This window comes from Athalia rosae, chromosome 3, assembly GCF_917208135.1.
Source record: "Athalia rosae chromosome 3, iyAthRosa1.1, whole genome shotgun sequence".
Taxonomy (NCBI): Eukaryota; Metazoa; Arthropoda; class Insecta; order Hymenoptera; family Athaliidae; genus Athalia; species Athalia rosae.
This window is the reverse complement of record NC_064028.1, coordinates 24075736-24099085: the sequence shown is the minus strand read 5'-3', so window position 1 is coordinate 24099085 and position 23350 is coordinate 24075736. Positions and strand designations below refer to the sequence as shown.

Sequence of the window (23350 nt, the reverse complement as noted above, 5' to 3'; positions counted from 1 at the left end):
ATCATCAGATTATTGAGATGGTTATACACACTTATTATCAGATATAACCGAGTGAATTACCTCGTAGGCTAGCTAAACAGATGGAACAAAAAAACAGGATTATAAATTGCAGATTAGATATTTGAAAAATTGTCAGTTTTTTTTTTTTGGTTTGTGTGAATGTGTTCGTGTGAAAGTGGATAATAAACTTTCGATGAATGGTAATTGTCACTATGGATGGAAAAAATGAAGAAAACAATCGACTTTTCTTCTAGAAACGATAATGATGACGACGATGATGGTGATGCGATAATTTTTTAGTGCTTGTGACGTATTTTTATGTAATATATATGATGTATATAATTTTACAGTGAGAATCGGAGAATAATATATATCATAGTATAAGTTTCAAGGTGCAGAATGTAAAAATACATAGTAATAATGAATCATTTGCGATAGCCAAGCAAAAAGCAAAGGCAAAACAACACCGACAACTTGATATATTAAATGTATAATAATACACGACTTGGTATGCAAACGGGTTGGGACTGGGATGGTTTGATAATATAACGAGTATCGTGGAAAGATTCAAACAGAATTAAAAAATGACGATGAAAAATTTACGGGGGGGATTTTGAGGTAGTAAAAAATAGGAGGCTGCAGACGTACAGAAAATAGAAGTGGGCGGTAATTCACACATATAGGATATGGTATACGTGAAGGAGCCGATATATTTAACTTGAATATCGTGCATCGATGGAGCATCAAATCGAAACAAGAATCGAACAAGAAACCGAATGAATAAAATTGTTAAAAAATAATTAATGATTATAAAATAGAGAGTAAGAACCGTTATAGGTCAAGAGATTCATCTCCTGGAGCTTTGATGAGAATAGAATTTTTGATTAGTCCTTCTTTTGCTCGTATTTAGAAAATAATCGTGAACAGTGAAGCTGTTTTTGTCGTCCATCGATACACCAGAGCCACCCAGTGCTATAGAATTTGGGGGTAATGGTAGATTACCTCCAGTGTGCAGACATCGATAATTTTTCAACATTATAATAATGGTTATATAGTAGTAAACAATATATAAAAACGTACATCGTATTAAATATATACATATGCAGATATAGGGCACCTCAGGCAATTTTATTTTTTTCAAAGAAAAATTCAAATTTCACGTGGCAATGGAAACAAAGTTGACATATCTCATTTGTTTATGCAATTGTGTCTTTTTTTGAACATTTATTCCTGAGCCTGATGTACCCCTTCTTGTAAATAATAACAATATGTATACATACGAATATATGGATAAGATCTTACATCGCGTATATCTAGACTGAATATATGAATTTTTTCTGGATATCTAGATATGCAAGGTATACGAATCACATGGATATAGGTATACATATACACGTATGCGTATAACCAGCGTACAGTTAAATACACAATAATTAGGTATATACAATATTGGGTATCCGACACACCAAACACATATATAAAGTGAATAATATGAGGTTATGAATACAGGTATCTAAAATATTCTTTTTTCTTCCGTCTTCCTGATTTCTAATAGATCTATGATACAGAGTGAGTTGCCGCCCGTAATTTCAAAAATTAGAAAAGGCCCTTTACATGAGTAGCTATGCCTAATTTTACAAGTGGGAGGAGTTCAATTTATGAATGAACACGCCTATTTCCGAAATCGGGAGGTTCCAGTCGTCTAGCGGCTACGCCCCTCTTGCTCTGATTGGCGAAAGGGGCGTTCATTACCGGAAAACCAAGTTTGTTCCGTTCTCGAAGATTAAAAGGTAACAACCCACCCTGTAAACAGATTCACTGACTAAATACTATTTTTATTTATTAATTTTTTTTCAAGAGGACTTTATGTCGAGTGCTGGGTTGGAGAGGGTAGTTTTGAAAAGTGGGCGTAATTTTAAAAAGAAACAAGCCCAATGATGATTCATTGAAAAAATTCTTTTTTTTTTTAATGTGGCGTCATTGCAGCCCCCGCGATTCTGGCGTGTATATATCATAAAAAAGATATATCACATGGAGAAAAAGAGTCAAAGAGGGAGAGAAAAACAGACAGAGATCAAATTGGAGAACAAAGGAAGTGAGAGAGAGATTGTCTTGTTTTTTGATGTTGTTTTTTTTTTTTGGTATAAAATAAGAAGAAGTAGTAGAAGTAGAAGAAGGATGAGAAGTCCTTGAAGAATACGAAGAAGATTAGGAGCTGAGATGTATCCGTGGACACAGAGCACCGTCTCCTGGCAATAATTAGCCAGGATACTTACGAGCTTCCTTCGGAACTAGAGATTGAGTTGAGGCTCCCCGCGATGTCACTGGATACGGATGAGGCCGCGTGAGCAGCGGCAGCAGCAGCAGCGGACCTCGAAGAAGAAGAAGAGCATAATCGCTGGTAGTGGGGGACAACCTCCTGGGAGCGTTGAATGCTGCTTGGTGTACTGTTTCTCTTGCGACTTAATCCTCCGCCAGAACCGAGTCCGCCACTCTCTGCGCCGTAAACCAAAGAAAAGACGGACTCACTAAATTTTGCCACTGTTAAAGGTCATTTTCTTGTCGGTTAAGTCTTTTGAAAAGATTTTTTTTGCGTTTTGTTATTTTAGTTTTTTTCTGTAGTTCGTTTTTTTCTCAGATCATAGTTGCAGAGTAGTTGCTACGCGATGACGTACTCGTATAAATTATGAAAGAACGACGCTCTTCGAAATACATGAAGTTATTTGAATACGTTGGCTCGGTCGTTTTTTTTTTGTTTTTTTTTTTGTCTTTTCTGATTTGGTTATTTTGTTTTTGGGAAATTAGGCCCTGCATCGCTGCTTGTCTTCCACTGTAGGTCAGTTCTGCTTGGATCTAATACAATTTTTGTATAATATACACATTTCTTTTTATGACAAGGATATAACTATATCGGGACGAATTATTTCATTGAGAAATATGGAGTTGATTTTTTTTTTAGTTGTGTTAATTTCTCGTGAACCACACAAGTAATCGTTCACCCTTGATCCATGTAATTTGATCGATGGATCATGTCAAACTTGAAAGTCACACAACGCAAGACATATACAGGGGTAATTTATCGGCTTCGGGATCGAGGTGGATACACGGTGAACGTAGGACTAAATCAATATTATGAATTAAAAGAAGAAAAATCATAAATAGAAAGTTGATTAAAACCACACAAAAAGACAGACGTAATTCTATCTATGGCGATTATCGTATGTATATAGGCAGCTGCATTTGCTGAAAAATAGGGATCTTCTGTCTATTATTGAAAAGAAATTCATAATAATATTAATAATAATTAATGACGATAATTAGTTGCGTATTAAGAATTGCTCTATAATCTATGAAATAGTATATGTACTATATACTTGTATAATATATAAAATTAGTATAATATATAAGCAAATAAACTATTGCCTGAGCGCTAACTTCAACTCAACTATTCTATGTCTCAACGTCACTAACTATTTTACTAATTAACTAACTAATTAATTATTAATTACAATATAAGGGGGTGATTATAATGATTGTATAATGTCGAGAATAAAATTGTGATAATAGTATATGATGAGCGATGATCGTATTATATTATGTATGAGTTTTACATAATATAAGTAATTATGAAACGTGTAGTTGGAACGATATTTCATGTGAAATAATTATACATATAGCATTTCCATAATCGTATTAGATTGACTTTTTTTTTGCAAAAATATTATGCAGCTTCAAAAATGATAACGGTGACTGATAGCTTTGATTTTTCGAATAAAATTAAGAATAATAACTGAAGGGTAAAAATAAATCAACCACAATGAGGATGATGCTAATGATATTATAAAATAATACAGTACTTGATAATATACACCAACAAAAGCCGTAGCACAATCTCACCTGTAGCATATATAGCGACTCTCTAGCACCGTGGCCAACTTACCATCAAATTGTGACAGAGACAAACAGACAAATATATAAATATAATAGATGTACTGGTATACGTATACATGTGAATAATAATTATCGTGTTTTTACACCGGAGAGCAGATTTTCAAGCACCATCGATAAATATAAATATTAATTGAAACGTTGGCAAAATTTTAAACTTCGCGACAAATTTATCAACGGATGATCGAAGAGTGCTGAAAAAAAACCTTCTAGAATTTATTGGACCAAAAAAAATAGCTGAAAAGCTTCGCGATTGGGTGAATTTTCAAGTTTCAAAACCTTGAGTGACTTGAGTTTAAAGTTTGCCAACTTTACAACGAAAATTGAAGTAATTTTTTTTGTCGTCTATAAATTTACCGTATAGTGTTTAATAAAATCACAAAGAGAGACAGATTGTGTATAGATATAATATAGAGAAGATACCTGACACAGGTTTTGGAACACCGACTGAAACTCTACAATAAAATTTTTTACTATTATAAACGCAACGACCACTTCTGGATTTTCTGAATTTCTTAGCATTTTTCTGAAAATTTTTAGAATGAGATTTTCAAATTTCCGTGAGATGAGGCATTGTAATTTCGGGTCGGAAACTATTCGTTGCGTGAAAAGACTAAATTTTTTTGTATAGCGTTGTCGCTGTTGTTCCATGAGACAGAAGAATATATAGCAGGTGATTAGGTAATAAGAAAATAGAAGATAAAAAGAGATAGCTAAACAGATAAAGAGCGAAAGAGGGGAACAAGAGCGAGTGAGAAATTGAAATAGAAAAATCGAGACAGCAGATGAACGAACATAGATGAATAAATAAATATTGTTTTACGTCATCGTCGTCCTGTCACATTGTGCATTGATATGAAAGATCCTCTGAAGTTGACCACGCAAATTCTATCAAATAGATGATAAAGCTGTACAACAAATACATCATGGTTACGCCACAACGATTAGGTATATGTATATATATATATATATATATATGTATAAATAAATATCTAAGTATATTATTAATTCTACTATCCTCATAATGATATATATATACACATATAAATATATGTATATATTTAATTATATACACATATGTGTATCCATATAATACATTCACTCATCCTATTTTATGTGCTGATATAAATGTATTATAGGTAATCAGAATTAAATAATTTCGGTTTGGAAAATCAATGGACTAATTAGGTACTTTTCAGTTCCCATCATAATTATAATTGATATCTTTCATCATTCTTTTCTTTTGTTCTCTTTTCAACGAATCTTTTCCTTCCTATAGAAGAAGAAGAAAAAACGAGAAGAAGAAAGGTGTACTAAATATATTAACTTTCTACGGTGTAATTTAATATGACCTATAACTGAAGAAGATGTCTGTGTGTCTCGTTGTTGTTATTGTTGTTGTTGTTGTTGATGTTGTTGTTGTTATTGTTGTAGAATGTAGATAGATGTACATATATTATTATCATTATGATTATTATTTTTCAACTCTGTAGCATTATCAGTCGACGGTGTTCTTCTCGCTGAAAGTTTCCAGTTCACTATTTTTTGATCCTACTTGATTTCTGAAGTGGGGCACTACTGTTTTATTCGTTTATTTTTTTTTGATTTCGTGTTTTTTTTTTGTAGTTTATCAAATTATTTCTGTATTTGATACTTCTTTGCAATATTCTACACAAAAAAAAACGGGAAAAATAGGTCTATCATTACATCACGGTCGGAAATAATAGAATAAAAAAAAAATTCTGCATCCCGTATAAAACTGTGGAATCAGAAATTATGAAGATTTTTTTTAGCAGCATATGTAATCGATTCTAAATTTCATTACTATAACATTGGGGAGTTATTAGATGTGTTGCTACGAACTAGGACGATAAAAGATTCAAAATTGAAAAACATAGAAATAACGAAATAAAAAAAAATCTAGTGATAAAAATATGCGACTATAGGTACGTAGTATTTCTCTGACTGATTTTTATCATGTATTATAATTCGGACCTGTCCCCGTCAGCGCTTCCTTCTCCGTCGCTGCTCGCGGAACTTGGTTGTCTACCGCTTCTACCGCTCGCAGCATCCTCTGGAAGGACTTCTTCGCTCCTGTGAACCGTGAACGAGGACTTTCCCTTCTTTCCGAAACCCAGCCTCCGCTTGCGCCCTTCCTCGCCCACACATGTACCATCAGCACGTCCGTAAAAGGTTTGCCAATTTCAAATGAGTTTTTTTTTCGATTTTTCATTCATTCATTCGGTATGGTTTTTTTTTTTGTTTTTGTTTTTTTGAATCGTCAGATGGCAGCAATTACGTGGAAGGAATTCACATTTTTTCGTTGCAGATTTTTTTTCGGTCACGTAATTTATTCGTGTTATATATTTTTTTGTTGTCGATTTTTTGGAGGCGGCGCGAAGATCGTTCAAGTTCCGAAAACGATATACCCCAGAGTTCAACCAGACGAAGACGAAGCACCGTTCGATTGTTGAGGTTTTGTGTGAGTGTGTGATGATGTTGAAAGAGACGGACAGAGATGAAGAAGAATGATAGAGAAAACAGAATACAATTAGAATATACACACGACGTCGATCTTCGCTATAGCGTTTTTTTTTCTTTCGATTTTTTTTTTCTCTCTCAGTATCATGGTGTGCTTTACTCGTGCAAAAGCAAAAAACGGAACTTCTATCAATCGCACGTGATCAAGAATTTTTTCCGAACGAGACGAGAAAATGAGAAAAGAAAATTTTGGTGTTCTTATTTTTTCCTTTTTTACTTTTGTCACACGATTCAAAGCACACTGATTTCAGAATAGTTACAGTTCGATAATCGCGACGGCTATAAACTACAGAAGAAATCGTTTTCAAGTTTTACGCTATTCTATCAACCAATTCAATCAATTAATAAATAATTGACCATAAAAAAAAAAAATAATTAATTACGTAATTAAGTACAGGTACACCGTTATATCGCAATATTATACTGACTTATTATATTATTAATGTACAGGTAATAATTTCGAGAAAATTTAAATAAATAATTCGCTAATAAAACTAATTGTAGGTATAAATATATATTATGTATAACATATAGGCATGTAATTTATGTCACGTATACTACAATATATAATATCAAATTATTATTCTTTCTCTTTTTCGTTCCACACATCGATCTCAAAGATTAGAATAGTTTAATTTTAGTGTGCCTGCACACTCTGATTATTGTACATAAAGGTACAGGATTAATTTTGAACGGTGAGAAATGCGGCAACTTAATCGGTGAACAGATTGCGCTAGAATTAACGTTGGGGTCCAAGCACACCGATTGTAAATCATTTTCGATCGGCTCAGAGGTGCGTCGGCTATCCACCGAATAAGTTGTCCCCATTCATTTTAAGTTCATGACAATCCACCCTGTACCGTTTATTTATTGTAATAATAAAAATCGATAGCTCAGAATTCCGAAATAAACAAGAAGCAAAAAAATTCCAGATCACAGATCAATTGTTGGATCCGTCAATTGCGATGATAAATAATTATACTGTTTGATATATGTTACCTGTCGCTGACAGTTGGCTGGTACTGATGCTCTTTTTCCCTAGACTGGATTGATATTGAACAGCGCTACCGCCGCCGCTGCTACTTCCGCTACCACTTTTACTACCGGGTGAACTTTTTCTACCACGTATCGAAGTGTCCTCAACGTGCAAACTCACGGCTGTATCGCTCAGGCTACCGTCTGGTGACAGAAAATTTACTGAAACAGATAGCGTAGTGACAAACAATTGACTAGGATTTAATTATTCTGTACTGTTGGTTTGTTTTCTCGTTTTGTTTAGTGTCGATCTCGAACAGCTCTTTCAAAACGAAAATTTCCCTGCTCGGAAGAGTTGGTGATTTGTTCTTTTATTTTCTTTCTTTTTCGCACTTTTTAAAGCTAGTATATCGGTCGGCTAGGTATGTACTAATTGATTGAAGCGTTCGACAGAAGCATGGAATACTAATTTTCGAATATAACTATTTGTGCTGCGCTGCTCTAAATTGCCTAGAGAACGAAAATTGATGAATAAATAGCTTTGTCTAGTTGAGGCTGTGTTTGAGAGTGCTCTGCGTGTCTAAATGGTAATAGTTTATTCATTTAATAATATTCGTTAAACTTACCAACTTTTTCGTCCGGAGGTACATCTGCGTTACTCAAACTCCTCGTGAACTGTCCTCTTTTCGAGGAATGCCCATTGCCGGACATTCCGTGCCTCGATGAACCCTCGTAGGCGTTCGACGGGTACTCTCTGCTTTCGGGCATCGATGACGACCGTCGGTGTTGATCGTTTTCGAAGTTTGATGGATCCGCGGTGACACGAGGACGTCGAGAAGACGAGGTCGAAGTTGTTTCGCGATGATCGTAGTCGTTGTTGTCGGTTTTAGACCGAGGTGATCCCGAGGCGAGGTGTTTCGACGAATGTTGATCATTGCGCGATGTCGTGTTGATCGTTTCGTTATCGTCGTTGTTGTTGTTGTTGTTGTTGTTGTTGTTGCATACGGCCCGAGCGTTTTTAGCAGTGTCGGAGTTGGCGGAAAGGGAATCAAAGACAATTGAATTAGCAATACTGGGGGGGGTTGGGTCCTGGGTTTGGGATATGGTGGTATTCAAGGCCGAATTTACGCGCGGGGCTGCGTTCGATACTCTTCTATTGTCAGCTGCTGAAGTTTTTTTTGATGCTGACGGGCCAAATCCGCAGGTTTCGCTACACTGACTTTCACTTTCCATTGAATACTCGTAGTACTCCAGAGTGTCACTTATGGCGACGTTTCTTTTGCTACCCTGAGAACCGACTAGCTGCTGATGATGATGATTTCTATCAACGAAACTAATCAAGTCCCTGCTTTCGGGACAGCTACTATTTCTCCGACGTCTTTCGTTTCCATCGAAATATTTACTAACGACCGTTTCACGAGATCCAAAATCCTCATCCTCGGAGTAGAGGAAATCAGGCGCAGACTTGGAACCACGATTATCGTCGCGTCGCATCCAACGTTCATTGTTCACACGATCCGATTCATTCGCAATGTTACCGATTGTCTCGGTAGACCCGAAATCGTCATCCGAGTGCAACTGCGGAGACGATTCTGCCCTAGCGGTTAATCTCTTACTTTCCCTAAGACTGGGTACCGATAAACTTTGTCTTCTCGTTTCGTCAATCGATCTAGTGTGATCAACGATATTCGCATCATCGGATCCGTGGTGAGAGTGAAAACGTTCTTCGTCGTAGTCGGTGAATCTGTACTCAATATCGTCGCTGTTGGATCGTACGCTTTGCGGCGAGTAAAAATATTCGGATTCCGGATCCCACATTTCGCTTCTTTGACAAATCCTGCACCTGTCGTAAAGCTTGTCATAGTCGAGGTACGAGTCGTTGCTTTTGGTTCTCGCTCTCCGTCGATCATCGCTTACCGCGAAACTCTCGAGACGATTTTCGTCGGACACCAGCTCGTCGTCTATGCTGCAATAAATGTGTTCCCTTGAAGGATCCCTGGAGAGTCTGGACATCCTCCGATGATCCGAATAGTCGGAAGCCTTCGGTCGTTTTTCTGGAGTTCTTTGAACGCTTGTTCCGAACGGCAGTTCAGAATAATCGTATTTCCGTTTACCGGCGTCGTCTCTGCTGATATTACGAAGTAGACTTTCGTGCTCCTCGTCAACGAATATCCTCGGCGCATTGTTATACGGTTTAATTTCAATCACAGACTCTAAGCTTTGTCTATCAAAACTGGAAGACAGATTTATTTCCGTTTCAGCGCTACTGAGTTCGCTGTCGTAACCGTAATAAGACGTCCCGCCGGTGGACATGTTTTGCCTAGGGTACGACTTGTTCTCGGCATTGACATCGTAGTACGGTTTGCTCTGGTCCTGAAGAGCCTCGATGTTATCATCGTACCCGGAGTCATTCATGGACAAATTTCTCTTCAGTTTCCTCCTGGCGGTTCTAAGACTGTCGTCGCTAAATATACTCTGAGGTAGTGACTCGTACTCGAAGCTTTTAGCTCTCTGTGGCAGGAATCTTCTGGCGCCGAGTAAATGATCGTCGGATATCGATTCGTATTCGCAACTTTTGGTTCGTGGCATTGTACCGAATCTTGGCGACGGCCTTGACGTAGTCCAATCGGGCATAACGTTCCCGAGGGAAATTCTAGACCTGGGAAACACTTTGGCCGGTTTTGTCAGTCTGGACGACAGTCTGGAATACACCGGGAGTCTGTTCCCCTTGAATCTGTCGATGAGGTCGTTGTCGAAGTCGACCTTCAGACAGTCCTCGACGTATATTTCCGGTATCCTTCTACGGGAATTGATCCCAAGATTTTCAGGACGTAACATGTAGCCAGGAGTAACGCTGTACTCGCTCGTTTCAGGGCTATAATATCGCAGTAAATTTTCGTCCACTGTTCTAGACCTCGTAAACGGTGTCTTCATCTTCTTGTACAGCGATCGAACGACTGCGGATTTGCTCCGTACTAGTGGATGTATCGGGAACCGGTTGCTCAAGGTGGCTGGGTCGAGGGTCTGGCTGTGCTTCAGGGTTGGTCTGGATTTTGTGGGGTTGTTTTGGGGGCAGTGACATTCGCTACAAGGTACCCTAAGCCTGTGCCTGCGCCTATTGCGCCTAGGGGGTGGGGCGGCGGGAGAAATGACACCGGGTATAAAAACGTTTTTAACTGTTGGGCTGGAAACAATTACAATCACGTAAAATGTATTGAGTTCGTTATTAATTACGAGGCTCGCCGCGGATATCGGATTTTTTCAAAAACACGATCCCCACGCGTTTTCTAATTCGGGTATTAAATGGACATTGACTCTTTTTATTGTTGTTGAATTTTTTTTTTTTTTTTTATTGTAGTTTTTCTTTTTTTCACTAGTGCGGATAGGTGCGACTAATTGTAAGACATGTTCTTGTTGTGGGCGGCGCGAGCTACTTGGATTTACCCTAAGTCCAGCTATTTTATTGGATTACTAAAAGCGAGGTATGTATGCGGTTTGCGTGCACAGCTATACATGTGTATATATGTATATGGGATTGTTTGGATTTGTATATCGGATAAGGTAATACGGTCATGTCCATTTAATATGTGAACATAAATATTATATCGTGATAGTAATAATCGCATGTAACTATACGTCAAACTTTGAATATGTACATATTTACATCCTCGATCCGTATCGTAATCGCAGAGTAATTCAAGAGATTCATTGGCGATCAGCGATATATTTGTAAGAAAATAAACTCACATTCTTGTTCTGGAGCCTCGCGGTCTTTCCGACTGTGTGCTCAACGCGCTGCTCGTGACCGACGCTATGCTCTCCATATCGGAGTCACCGAAATCCCCGAGGACGTCTTTGTCCGGACTCAAGTGTCCTCTGCGAGGTCTGTGGATCCTGTGGGGATGCGCGTGGCTTATGGCGAGCGGATCGTGTCGCATCGATGGCAAATCGGAATCGGAAAGGCCACTGTAGTGTCTTTCCCACCCTGAAACCAAACAACGCGAAGGTCAATTCACCGTCGAAACCCGGCCCATATTTCTCCGAGCTTTTTTCTCACCTCCCATCCCCGTGCTTCTATAAGTCGTGTGCACTTGTCTCGTCCTGTGTTTTATGAACCTCGTCCTCTCCTCGAGGTCCTGAGTCACCCTTTCCTTCAGAGCCGCGTGAAGATTAGCGGGAATTTGTGGGAGCTGCCTTTTTTTAGGCGAACCGGTCGGCGTCGCGGTCGCTGATCTCGAGCTAAACCTGGAAATGATTGAGAGAAAATTGAGGATTTCGTCGAGTTGCACGGGGTAATCAACCACCGTTACCTAGGAGGGTACCCGTGCGAATATGGTGCCGTCCTGTGTTCGGGAGGAGATAAAGATCTGTGATGTCCGGTTGGACTTTGCGAACGACCTTTGTAGTGAACACTAGGCGAATCCATCGGTGCTGCACTATGAGATCTACTTCCCAGAGCACCCCTACCGTGAGTGTCATCCTGTGACCGAACGAGAGATTTTTAGAGTCTGCTAGTCGTCTGGAATTCAACGAAAGTATTCAACGTTTCGACGCTCACCTTTCGGTACTGGTGATAGTCGGATATCGATGCGGGTTGTTGGTCCCTGGAGAGCATAAGGGCGGCTCGTTTGTGGCCTTGAGGTGACATGTCCCGTCGACTTCTGTGCTCTCCTTCGACGCTGAGTTCCCTCTCAGGCGGGGGGCTGGAATAGTGGCTGCTCCGGGGTGCGTTCATTTTTTTTTTTTTTTTTTTTTCAATTAGTGATCGGAGTGTAGCTTAATTTTTTAGATGGGGCGAGTGCTGTGATTACGCGTTTAAGGAGGCTCGAAAAAGGGGTGAACGGCATTCGGAGATTCGTGAATCTAATTGAGAAATTAGTTTTGCACCAACGTGATTCGAGTGGATAGGCACCGAGGTTCCGTTCGCCACTTTTTCAGAGTACGCCAAACAATCTATAAGCGTTTGCAGCTGATAAAACAACTCCTAATTTCAATTATATATGTACAGATATGTATGACTGTATACAGGTGGAACATAATAATGCGAAGCGATGACATCGTGAGACCAGAGATTCTGCGTTACTTTATTTTAATCTTTTTTTTTTTTTTTTTTAAATGAAGAAGATCTTGGAAGTTATTACAAGTCTTGTTCTTTGTTTTTTTTTTTTTCAAATCAGATGAGGAATCGCGACGCCTCGCTTCGGCGCTACGTATTTTAATAATTATCAGCTAATAAATGAAGCCAGCTCGCGTTCTCAATAAATATATAAGTTTATTTTCTGATTAAAATTCAAGTGATAATAAGCTAAATTACTCTGCTGAGGATATTGATTCAACACCTATGAATATCGATGTATGTATGTAGATGCGGTATAATACGTCTAATAAGATCCTAGCACTGGTTAATCGAAAGAAAGAGACTATAATAAATGTAGATAAAAAAAAAAGAAAACAACTAAACAATTAACAAGAATAGAAAAATGTATGCAGGACATGATGAATTATATGGTTAATGATATGAAGTAAACTTGAAAAATTCGTACCGCTTATAAACTGACGACATATTATGAAACCTAAAATAATAACAAAAACACAGAATTAAAATACTACCAACGAATACAGAGACGAGACACACTGGATAACAACGATCTTTTTCAACTGGGATATTCGAGAATCATAAGTATGCGCATGAAACCAAAATTGAATAGGTACAGATACAAAACCTTTGTGATTTCGCTTCGTTTAATTCGAAAATAATCGGTCGGATAAAACCGTGATGCAAATTTTAAGCGTTGAAACGAATTGAATAAAAAAGCAGAAAGAGAACAACAGAAGAACCAAATCGTTTCTTACGATATCATGGTGTTTCTTGAAAGTTTTCTAGCTCCTTGAATAAAAATTCACATAATCTTTCAACGTTACTGTTTTTTTCATGAATCTGAGATAAATACACAACACAAAACGCGTAACAGTCTCCTCACCAGCTAACTTCACTGGACATTATCAATGCCGAATGCACAACCTAGGGGTGAAACCTTTTAGGTAATCCAGTTAAGAAATATTGAATATGTATGTAATATGAAAAACTCGGTTACAGAAATATTATTTCATCGCTTAGAGAATTCGCGTTGATAAGAGAAAGAAAAAAAGTGGAACGAATAAATAAATCACAACAAAAAAAAAAAAAACGAAGGACGATTACGAAATCATAATTGAAGGAAAAAAAAATTTTGAACGGGGCGAGAGAAAGGGGTAGCGAATTCCCAAACCCCTTGATGACGCTGTGCACACTTTGATTAGGTTTTTTGATATCAAACGTCCATTTAATTATACGAGTAGAGAAACGGGATTTAAGAACCTTTCGTCACGGTTTAATTGAAAAATTTTATGAACGGAGACGAAGATGAATAAAAACTGAATAGAATACGAATTTCACTTCCGATAGTTTTCCGTAAGCTGGAGACGCGCTTGTAACGTTCTCTTACAGTAGCGCGATGGCCGGTTTCACGACAACGTTGGTGGTCGTAGGCCAACTGGCATGTCAATTGGCTAGATGCCCACTTTTATAACTTCTCTATATTTCCCTTCACCCTCCAGCTCTGCCTTAATACCTACACTAGCTGGTTTCCATCGACTAATATATCGGTATACAGGGTGTACAACAAAAGCGCGAATGGTTTCCCTTGATGTTTCTTTTGTAAGTGTAATAATCCGATGCAGGGGGATCTTGGAATCGGATCAGCGAATATATTCTATTCAAACACAGTGATTTTGCAAAACGCTGTACATAACGGAACCGTATGGGATACACAAAATACATATTTTACCCCCTGTATAACTAAACCAAATCCAAATGCCCGCAGAGCAACCGGTATCCAAAAACTTTTGACGCAGCGTGGCGAGACAACCGACGCCAACGAGTATCTGGGATTCTTCCTCCTTCCGCCCTCCCTCTCGCCCCGTTCCAAAATACGGATATCACGGCGTAACGAAAATGACTGGGAAGATCTCCGTATATTTCTCGATATTTTTCAGTTTTATCTATCTCTCTTGGTTGCTGATGGGTTTTTTTTTTTATCGTTTTTTTTTTTCAACCGGGTGACACTTACCTAGAAGAACTTCCTATGCTGCTGATACTGGCTCCGTCAGCTGTTCTTCTCTGCTCTCTGGAACCGTCACAGTCCGTTATGTCGCATTCCGACGTATCGGAATCGCTTAATCTGGACGTGGTCGATGGTGGACTCAAGTGACAGTCCACCGGTGTCGTCACCATGTCGTCCGTATGGTCCTGATAACGTCTGGTGAAAGTGAAGAATAACAATTGATGAAAAGGTGTTCAATACGGATGAAGCTTGAGAAGAATGATTTTTTTTTTTCCCAAGTCTTTTTGGCAATACTAATAGAAATTCAAGCTTACGGAAAATTCAAAAACTTTCGAAGCGATCAAATAGAGAAACTCGGTTCAAATTTCTTACCCTGCGTGCCTGTGCTGCTCCGATTCATGAGCTACCAGGTAATGCCATTCAGGCTCTTGGTCCAAAGCTGAAACCTCCAATTCAAGTATGGCCTCACCGAGAAAATCGTTCGCACCGTACCTGAAAAATTGACAACCGAACGAAACGTGCGTTTAATCGAACGAATCAAAATTTTCAATAAAAACAAACGAATGAAAAAGAAACGGAAATTCACCTGACGTAGTCCCAGACTGTAACTTCTAATGCTCTCTGCCTGAGTTCTGATCTCCTGACGCCACTATAAACAAAAGTCTGGTTCCACTTAGGGTCGTTTGTGTTCGCCAATGTTTTCGTTCTCCGTTTAGACTTCTCACTGTGGAGCAAAAAAAAATCAGAATATAAACATTCATTCATTTTTTGGCGAGGCACGAGTTGATGATAATTTTGTTTTTCATCATGCGGGGGTATCGACGAACCTTTTATCCGGCAGTAGAAATATTTTTGCGTATGGATTTCTGGGTTGTCCATTTCCCCTTGGTGTTAATTCCGAGGCACAAACAAGGGTAACTATTAATTGTAAACCGGCAGTATCGAAGCCAAGTTTGACTTGGAATCTTCCACCAACGTTTGCGTTTCCACCGGGGTGTCTTCCGTGTCTACTTCTACCCTGGGCATGAAGATCTGGGGAACCTGGTGAAGTTACCAACACCGAAGGTTTTTCTCGCCTTGAATCGTACAATTCTGAAATATCAATAAAAATCATATTCAACTGTCTTCTTCAGCATTATTACTATTTTCAAAAATGTAGGAAGGGGAAAAAAATAGAGAAAAATGAATCTTCCGAAAATATTTCGTAGCTGCAACTATTTGAAAACCATAATTCGAACGGGTTCTCAATTCCTTCGAATACGACCATTATCTGTTATTTTGGATTCAAATAAAAAATTGTATTATGTATGAGAAAACTAAAAACCCAGAAAAGAAGAGAAGGGATCACAGCTCGATAGCTTTTTATATTTCTTGCGACGAGGCAAAAAATTATTTCACACCGATGCTCGTTTGATCTAGACATGAACTGATCTAGAATAAAAAATCGGATTAATTGAAATGGTAAATAGTCATTTTGATATTTCTCTGTAACTGCGGGATTATAGAGATAGAATGATAGACGTATCATATATAATTATCATGTTTAAATAGTTGTGCTTAATTTTCATTTTTCTTCGAAAAGTTGTTGCTCCCATAAACGTAATCTATTTTATAATATGTATATACCTATGGTATAACAAGTGTGTCAGTGTGGAGGTGCAATTATAATTATAAAATAAATTCTACCAATTAACTACCATAATTTTTCTAATACTAGTTCGGTTATTATTATATTAATATGTACACAACTATATCACATCATATTAACTATAACAGCATGTGAGAATTATTTTACATCATCAGATGACGGCAATGTAAAAAATGAAAATAAATTATTTTCATTCCTTTTGAAGGAAGGAAAAACGCGACAATAAATTATCGATTTGAAATTCTGCAAGAATCTCATAGATAATTACGAACATCATATCATTTTTTATTTAAAAATTATGTATTCCAGTTTGAGAGAAAAATAGTTTTAAAAAAACCACCATAAGCATCTGCAAGTGGTCGAAAGAGTCTAGAAGCTGCTGTTTCGCTATAATCGACAGGTGTATTCAGGGGGGGGGGGGGGCAGGGGGAGGTGTTTCGGGAAATATTCACCTTTGTGGTGATGCGTTTGTTGTCCGGTACCGGAATTCGGGTCGTGTTTTTGCCTCCACTGTGCCTGAGCGACTCCTCTTTTAGCTGCGGCGGTCGACGGGACGTTGGGTGTCATAGCGGTAGCTATCGGTACGCTTGTCGAGGGATTCAGGCTCCTCGATACAATTAATTCGACCTGCGGTTCCTGCCTGGACTCCGCTATGATGTCGTATACCTCCTGAAAGCTCTTCCCCTGAAGGGATCTTCCGTTCCACTCGATGACCTCGTCTCCTAAGGGGACAGAGAGACACAAAGACCCGATTTTATGGACGACTGACTTGTTTCTCTGTAGATTATATAGGTTCAATTTAGCGATCTTGTTTCTCCTGGAGGTAATTTCTCTCTTACCGGGTCTTAGTTGTCCCTCAAGGTCCGCGGTGCTCCCCTTTTTTACCTTCTCGATCAACGCCCCTCGGGAACCGTTCTCCAATAGTTTTCCTCCGACAACCTTGAGGCCCAGGATGCTGCTGCTGCTTCCTGAATTACCAGCACCTTGGGACTTCCTCAGTGTCATGTGACCTATCATTTTTTGACCATCGTTGCTCACCTGCCAGGGTAAGGGGTGCTGCGGATTCGACGAAGAAAAAAAAAAAAACAAACAGAAAATACCAAATTTGGATATCTGATCTCACAGGATGTTGAGAGAATTGTTTCTCTTTCTATCGAAAAAAAAAAAAAGAAAAAATTGTTTTTGTTCTCTGCTTGTCTGTTACAATTTACGATTTCTCGTCGATTCGATGAATCTGAGGTTTTTTTTTCATACTTGCATCTACTGAATTTTATCGGTAATTACAGAGGTGGTCGACGATTCTGAATCCGTAAAGTGTAACCGTTTCTCGTCCGTTTTGATTTTTCTTTGTTTCCTTACTTTAATTTCGATTAATCTAAAATTGTGTATAAATATCGTATACTGTGCAAGCTTCAGGCTGTTCATCATGCCGATCATGCAAAATTAAAACGTAAAAGCAATACTCACACACATTAATAACTATATGATTACTCATGCAATAGCGATAGTGTAATATGAGAATTCAAGCAATGTTTTAGTATTTTCTTATCTTTTTTTCTGCAGTAGCATGCGGAAAAGTGAGTTTATATACGTAGTGGGGTTTTTTCAATTCTCTTTCCTTGTCTTTTTTTTGGTTTTCTACCGGAACAATTTTCAGGTGGATCTACTTTAGGGAAAGGGGTAGCTTTCTCTTATTTCTCTTCAAATTTTATCTGAGGCTATGTACATAGGTGGGCTATACATAATGTACAGTTTGTTCATAAGTTACGTAATTTTGTCGTCTCTTCCATTTTTTTTTTTTTCAAGGAAAACACATTCGCCTCATATATCAGCTGTCAATACGCACAATTTTATTTAACTGATATTTAGGTATGTTCGTATTATTTTTTTTTTTTGGTTTATCAACGACAGAAGCGATTCTCCGATTTCTTTATTTATCTCTTTAATAATTTTCCCGATATCGTAATTTCCAATATTCTGTACGTACAAGATCTATATGAGAAATAAAGAAGATGAATAAATAAATAATTGATGGCTGCGGCAACTATACATATGTATGTACATATGTTTTCACTACATATACATCTCGTATATATACCTGATTCAATTACATAATGTACGAATTGCTAAGCACTTTCCATTCATTCGGAATTCCATTATGATTCAAACTCGATTCAATGAGCTCGTTCGGTTCGCTAGATAGTTTTATTGTACCTATAATATGCATCTAGGCCCAGGACATCAACTAAATGTGTGAATGAACGAATGAATGAATAGTTACATCATAAAACGATGAAAACAATACACGTTCGCATCTATATTTCTAAAACTCACTACTCAAAACTTGCATATTCATCTAGATATAGGTATTTGATATACAGTTATGCCGTTCAAAAACCACCCCTATAATATTTTCGTTAAATCGACTTCGAAATTACGATACAAAAATCGTGTATATGTTGGTGAAAAATAATCGTACGAAAAAATAAAGAATCGAATCTAAAAAACGGAATTCGTACGTCATGTTTTAGCATCCGGTAGATTTTTTTTTTCGTTTCGGTCACATGAATTGGCGAGCACTCGCAAAAGAAAGATTTCAAAATTCCTTATTCAGAAACAGAGATTCTCGGTATCCAGAAGATATTAAAAATTCTTTTTTAAGCTTCTAGTTTTCTTCGGAGGTATTTTCTTTTTCTTCCTCCTGCACGATCTTTTTTTACCGAAATCGTTGAGGTTTTTGTTAATTTTTTTATTCCAAATTCTATCGATGCGTTCTATGGTAAAATAAAATACTTGGGTACCGTATAAAAGAAAAAAGTTTTGAACGATACCTGTATACTGTAATACCACGTTAATATTAATTAACGACAAGCTACCTTCATTCCTAATAATAATGATGATAATAATAATAATTAATAACAAACAAAGGCATTAAGTGCATCGTAAATTAATATACTCTATACAGTAATGTATAGTAAACTAGATTCTCTTTCTTTTATCTAAATATAAAATATCCTTCCACTCTCTCTTTCGTTCAATTTTGCCTCATCATTTCGTTCTCTCCCTCTCTTTCTTTCTTGCTCTCTAAAATACATTTTCGATAATTGTTTGATTAAAATTTTTTTGCTCTCATCAATTATCGTATTAATTTATATTTTGTTTAATTCCGGAGCCCGTACCTTGGGCAGATCTCCACGATTGCTGTCTTCGCTACTTGTAAAAGTACTGGATGTGTCGATTCCAGAATCTTTAGTCGCACTATCCTGACTTCCCTGTCTATCAGCCTCCCATGACCATTCCTCCTCGTGAAGACCAACGACGTTTGTGCCACCGTCAAAACGAACCGTCTTTTTCCCCCTCCTCTCAGTAAACCTGGTGCATGGTTTTGGTTTTTTTTTCGTTTGCTTGAAAATTTCGTCTCTCGCTTCGCTAATTCTTTTCCAATTATTCAACGCGTTAGATTAAAAACGGAAATTAAGAAACGATCTAAAAAATGATCAGGATTATTTTCTTTTTCGAAAAAACAGATTATTCTACCGGCTGTTGAGTGACTACGAAAAGAAAGGAAATCTGTTTCAAAAGTACGATGTAGTAGATCAGAATCAAACTGAATAAAAACAAAAAAAAAAAAAATGAAAATACGAATCTGAGATGCGTCTTCTTTCATGGAAAATTGTATCGATCATCCTTCGTTAGATCGTACATGGAATTGATCGCTTAATGAAAATCGTAATTTTTTACGAAGCGGATTTTCCAGAAGTTGCGAATAAGACGCACCTTCTGCTATCAGCGCTCCTGAATTCATCGGCGGCGCTTCTCCTGAAGCTTCTTCTTACGAGCGTGCTCTCTTCTTTCCGCGGTTCTCTAGGGGGATGGTGACCGTTGTGATCAATGGTAGTCGTTGTTGTCCTTACGTGTCCATTGTGTGGTCCGAACCTTCTCACACCCCTGGAAAGGGAGGTCGGTCCTCCCGTGTCGTAGCTGTACCCCTTCCCTACAGTAGATCCAAATTTTTGCTACCACTCTGCCAGATATACCATATTTATCGATTTATAATCTATACACAGATTATACCGATAGTTCCGATGTTCCGTTCTCGCTTTTATTTTTATTGTATTTTTTTTGAGCTGAAATTTTAAGATTTTTCGTTCGCTTCGCTTACTTTTTCCCGCGGTTTGTATTATATCTTGTCCGATCCGATCGAACGTATCCTAAACATTACTTAGGTATAATTTATTTATACCTGTAATAATAATGATGATGATGATGATGATGATAATAATAATAATAAGAGTAATGATGATAATAATGATACCTATACTCCTCGATCGTAGAGACATAAATTGATATAGCTGGTGAGCCTAGACTTTTTGCCTTTGGTTTTTTAGAAGTTCATCCGTTTTTTTTTTTTTTTTCATTTTTTCAGTCGTATTCTCCTATGATGTATGTCTGTAAATGATGTGTTTCGTTTTGCATTTTCTTGTTTCTTAAATAAATACGTATATATAGAGATAGAATTGTGAGCGTCCGTGCGAAAGAAGAAAAAATAATGTACATAATATAAGAGGTAAGAAAAAAAGAAACAGGAATGGAAAAACAAATTAATGATAATAATTAACACCAATAATTGATATATATATAAATACGCACATATGTATGGTATACATATAGTGTAGTAATAAATGTATACGAAAAGAGTCGTAGAAAAAGTGGGAGAAAGAAACAAGTTCAAACGATAATAACGGCGAAGCGTGCGACGTCCGTGGTCGCGGTGTGGAGGAGAGAAAAGGAATCAAATAAAACAAGACGTAAAAAAAATAGGAACACGCACATGCACACACATATGTATGGATAAATATACATGTGTTCGTTTCATATATTTATGTTATATAGCTGTGTGTGTGTGTGTGTCATCAATTAAAGTATATTATAAATGTCGAGATGAATGAAAAAAAATATCTATGTATTTATAAAATATTGAAAATGTGTGGGTATTTGATATCAGTTATGATTGAATGGAAATCGCGACGAGATGCAGATCGCAGTATTTAAATGTTTGTTGGTTTTCTTTTCTTTTTTTTTTTTTGTTTTTGGTTTTGTTAGTGTGCATTTATACCGCAAGGAATTTCTTGATCTTCTCGTCCAGCATCGCTTGTCGGTTGATTCGATCCCCCGCTTTATCCCTTGGACTCCTAGGCCCCCCGACCACAATCGGCGGGGGCTTCACTCCTAGAATTTATTCGTTATGAACCAGAGGATAAAAAAACGTATACGTATCCGATTTTTGTTGTTTTTTTTTTAAGTCTTTTTTTTCTGTCCGTGTTTAATCTCACAGCGTTCTTTCGCGCGAATAATATAACATGGATAATTAGGGAACAAACGATAAATAATAATAATATAACAATGATATCAATAACAATGATAAAACATATGATCTGAAATCATAAAAAATGAGATTAGAAATAAAAATTAATTGTGATAATTATTTTTTTCTATTCTTTCTAATATTTTTTTTTATCGCTATAAATGACTTGCAAATGCAGCGATAGCCGATCGCTTCTCTCCTCTACATATAGCTCTGTCTTTCCCCTTTTTTTTCCTCCCTCGATCGATTCTATTACGATTATAATATTATGTAGACATATATTTATTTTCTAGAACCGATTAATATAGTATAACGATAAAATATTGTAATTATGTGCCAATTCGAGTGTACTTGTTTTTTTTCTCTTTTTCTGTCACATCGCATCGCGTATATAGCAGTGATGTCGTATACATTTAGATTAAACATTAATATAACTATGTTATATAGGTACGCTATTTAAATCAAAAGAATTGTTTTTTTTTTTTTTTTTTCTTTCAAACAAGACTTACCTGACTAATCTACGTGCTATTCTTGTAGGTATATATAATATTTTGGTAATACATATTTATTTAGAATATGTATGTATAAAGTATGTAATAATAATAATCATCTATTCTAGTTTTTGTGCAAAAAAAAAAAAACTACATGGGAGCAACAACGCCTTCCTGTAAAACTCGCCACAGCTTCCTTTTTTTTTTTAATATACATCTTTTTTTGTTCTTCTATGAATAATTATCATCAATTATATCAAATGTATATGTTTAATAGGTATGCATCGTGTCACGTAATCGTTATCTATTTATTAATCGGAATTGTATCAATTAATGGCATTAATTATAACCTGTTATATTCGTCATATATAATAATATTTATCTATCATATATATGTACGTCACCTACATATTCATAGATTATTACGGATAGTGCAATCGAAGCTTGAAATTACGTTCGCTGAATTTCTAGTAGTAACGCATACGGTCGGGCCGGCCGCCTCACCGCGAGCCCAGTAGTAGCGCCAAGAGTTGAGTCAGACGGACCCAAGCAAGTAGTAAGAGTAGCGCGCTGGTCGGACCCGCGAACATTCGTTCGTGCGGAGTACTTTTGTTCTGGCATTTTTCCGACTCGAAAATTATAGCGAATATTAATCAATCGATCGATTATCTCAAGTGGGTCTACGGGGTTGGGATTTCCAAATTCAAAACTCTGAAAAAAATCAGTCACGAATTTCGGATTTCTCCATGCGTCATGAGTATATCACGATTTGAAATGATTTTTTTTCGCCCTTATCGCCCGAAGCCTGTACGATGTATCCCAGAAGGGCTGTAAAAATGGACGATTTCTTTGTTTGTTTAGAACATTTTTTTCTTTCCCCGATCAATCGTTTTCGTTACCTACGCAATAAAAATTGACCGTTGCGGAGTACGAGAGAAGTGGAAGTGCGTCATCGTACGCACGACGAGTGGGTACGGAATACCGCGTGTGTGTCAGGGAAAGGAGAAGAAAAAGGAGGGAGGGAGGGAGGTGTGAACCGGCGTCGGGATCGGTAAACAGACGTATGTACCTACGTAACATACAACTAAAACTCGTTGCGGAATGGTTTTGGGTTGGCCAGGGTGCTGAATGGATCACACGGGTACAGGAGCTCCGGCCAAGCGACGGGGACCAGCGGAGGTGGTTTCGTAGGGCGGAAGGCGACCGGGGGAAAGTCGAGGGGTAAGGGGGTAGGTATTCGCCCACGTGCTGCCGCGTGACGTCACGCGAACGCGTAGGC

General features: G+C 37.6%; 1 protein-coding gene across 13 annotated transcripts in view; it reads right to left on the bottom strand.

The window, feature by feature from the left end:
- The window catches only part of LOC105686784 (regulating synaptic membrane exocytosis protein 2), a 40387-nt gene that overhangs the window by 4977 nt on the left and 12060 nt on the right, over positions 1-23350 (bottom strand). For 2 of the 13 annotated variants that reach the window (XR_007277531.1, XM_048652464.1), the window contains exons 6-21: positions 19993-20209; positions 19395-19587; positions 17055-17271; positions 16668-16937; positions 15395-15659; positions 15154-15291; positions 14940-15059; positions 14574-14762; positions 13008-13037; positions 12023-12179; positions 11775-11944; positions 11522-11709; positions 11212-11449; positions 8091-10648; positions 7489-7686; positions 2277-2496 (exon numbers count right to left, since the gene is read on the bottom strand). Coding sequence is in view for 2 of the 13 variants with exons in the window: in XM_048652464.1 (XP_048508421.1) it covers positions 2277-2496; positions 7489-7686; positions 8091-10648; positions 11212-11449; positions 11522-11709; positions 11775-11944; positions 12023-12179; positions 13008-13037; positions 14574-14762; positions 14940-15059; positions 15154-15291; positions 15395-15659; positions 16668-16937; positions 17055-17271; positions 19395-19587; positions 19993-20209 (5368 nt within the window). In the remaining 11 variants the exon portion in view is untranslated. Of the gene's footprint in view, positions 1-2276; positions 2497-5943; positions 6125-7488; positions 7687-8090; positions 10649-11211; positions 11450-11521; positions 11710-11774; positions 11945-12022; positions 12180-13007; positions 13038-14573; positions 14763-14939; positions 15060-15153; positions 15292-15394; positions 15660-16667; positions 16938-17054; positions 17272-19394; positions 19588-19992; positions 20210-21331; positions 21445-23350 lie in introns of all 13 variants that reach the window. The other 11 variants (XR_007277537.1, XR_007277533.1, XR_007277532.1 and 8 more) reach the window with 11 other exon arrangements.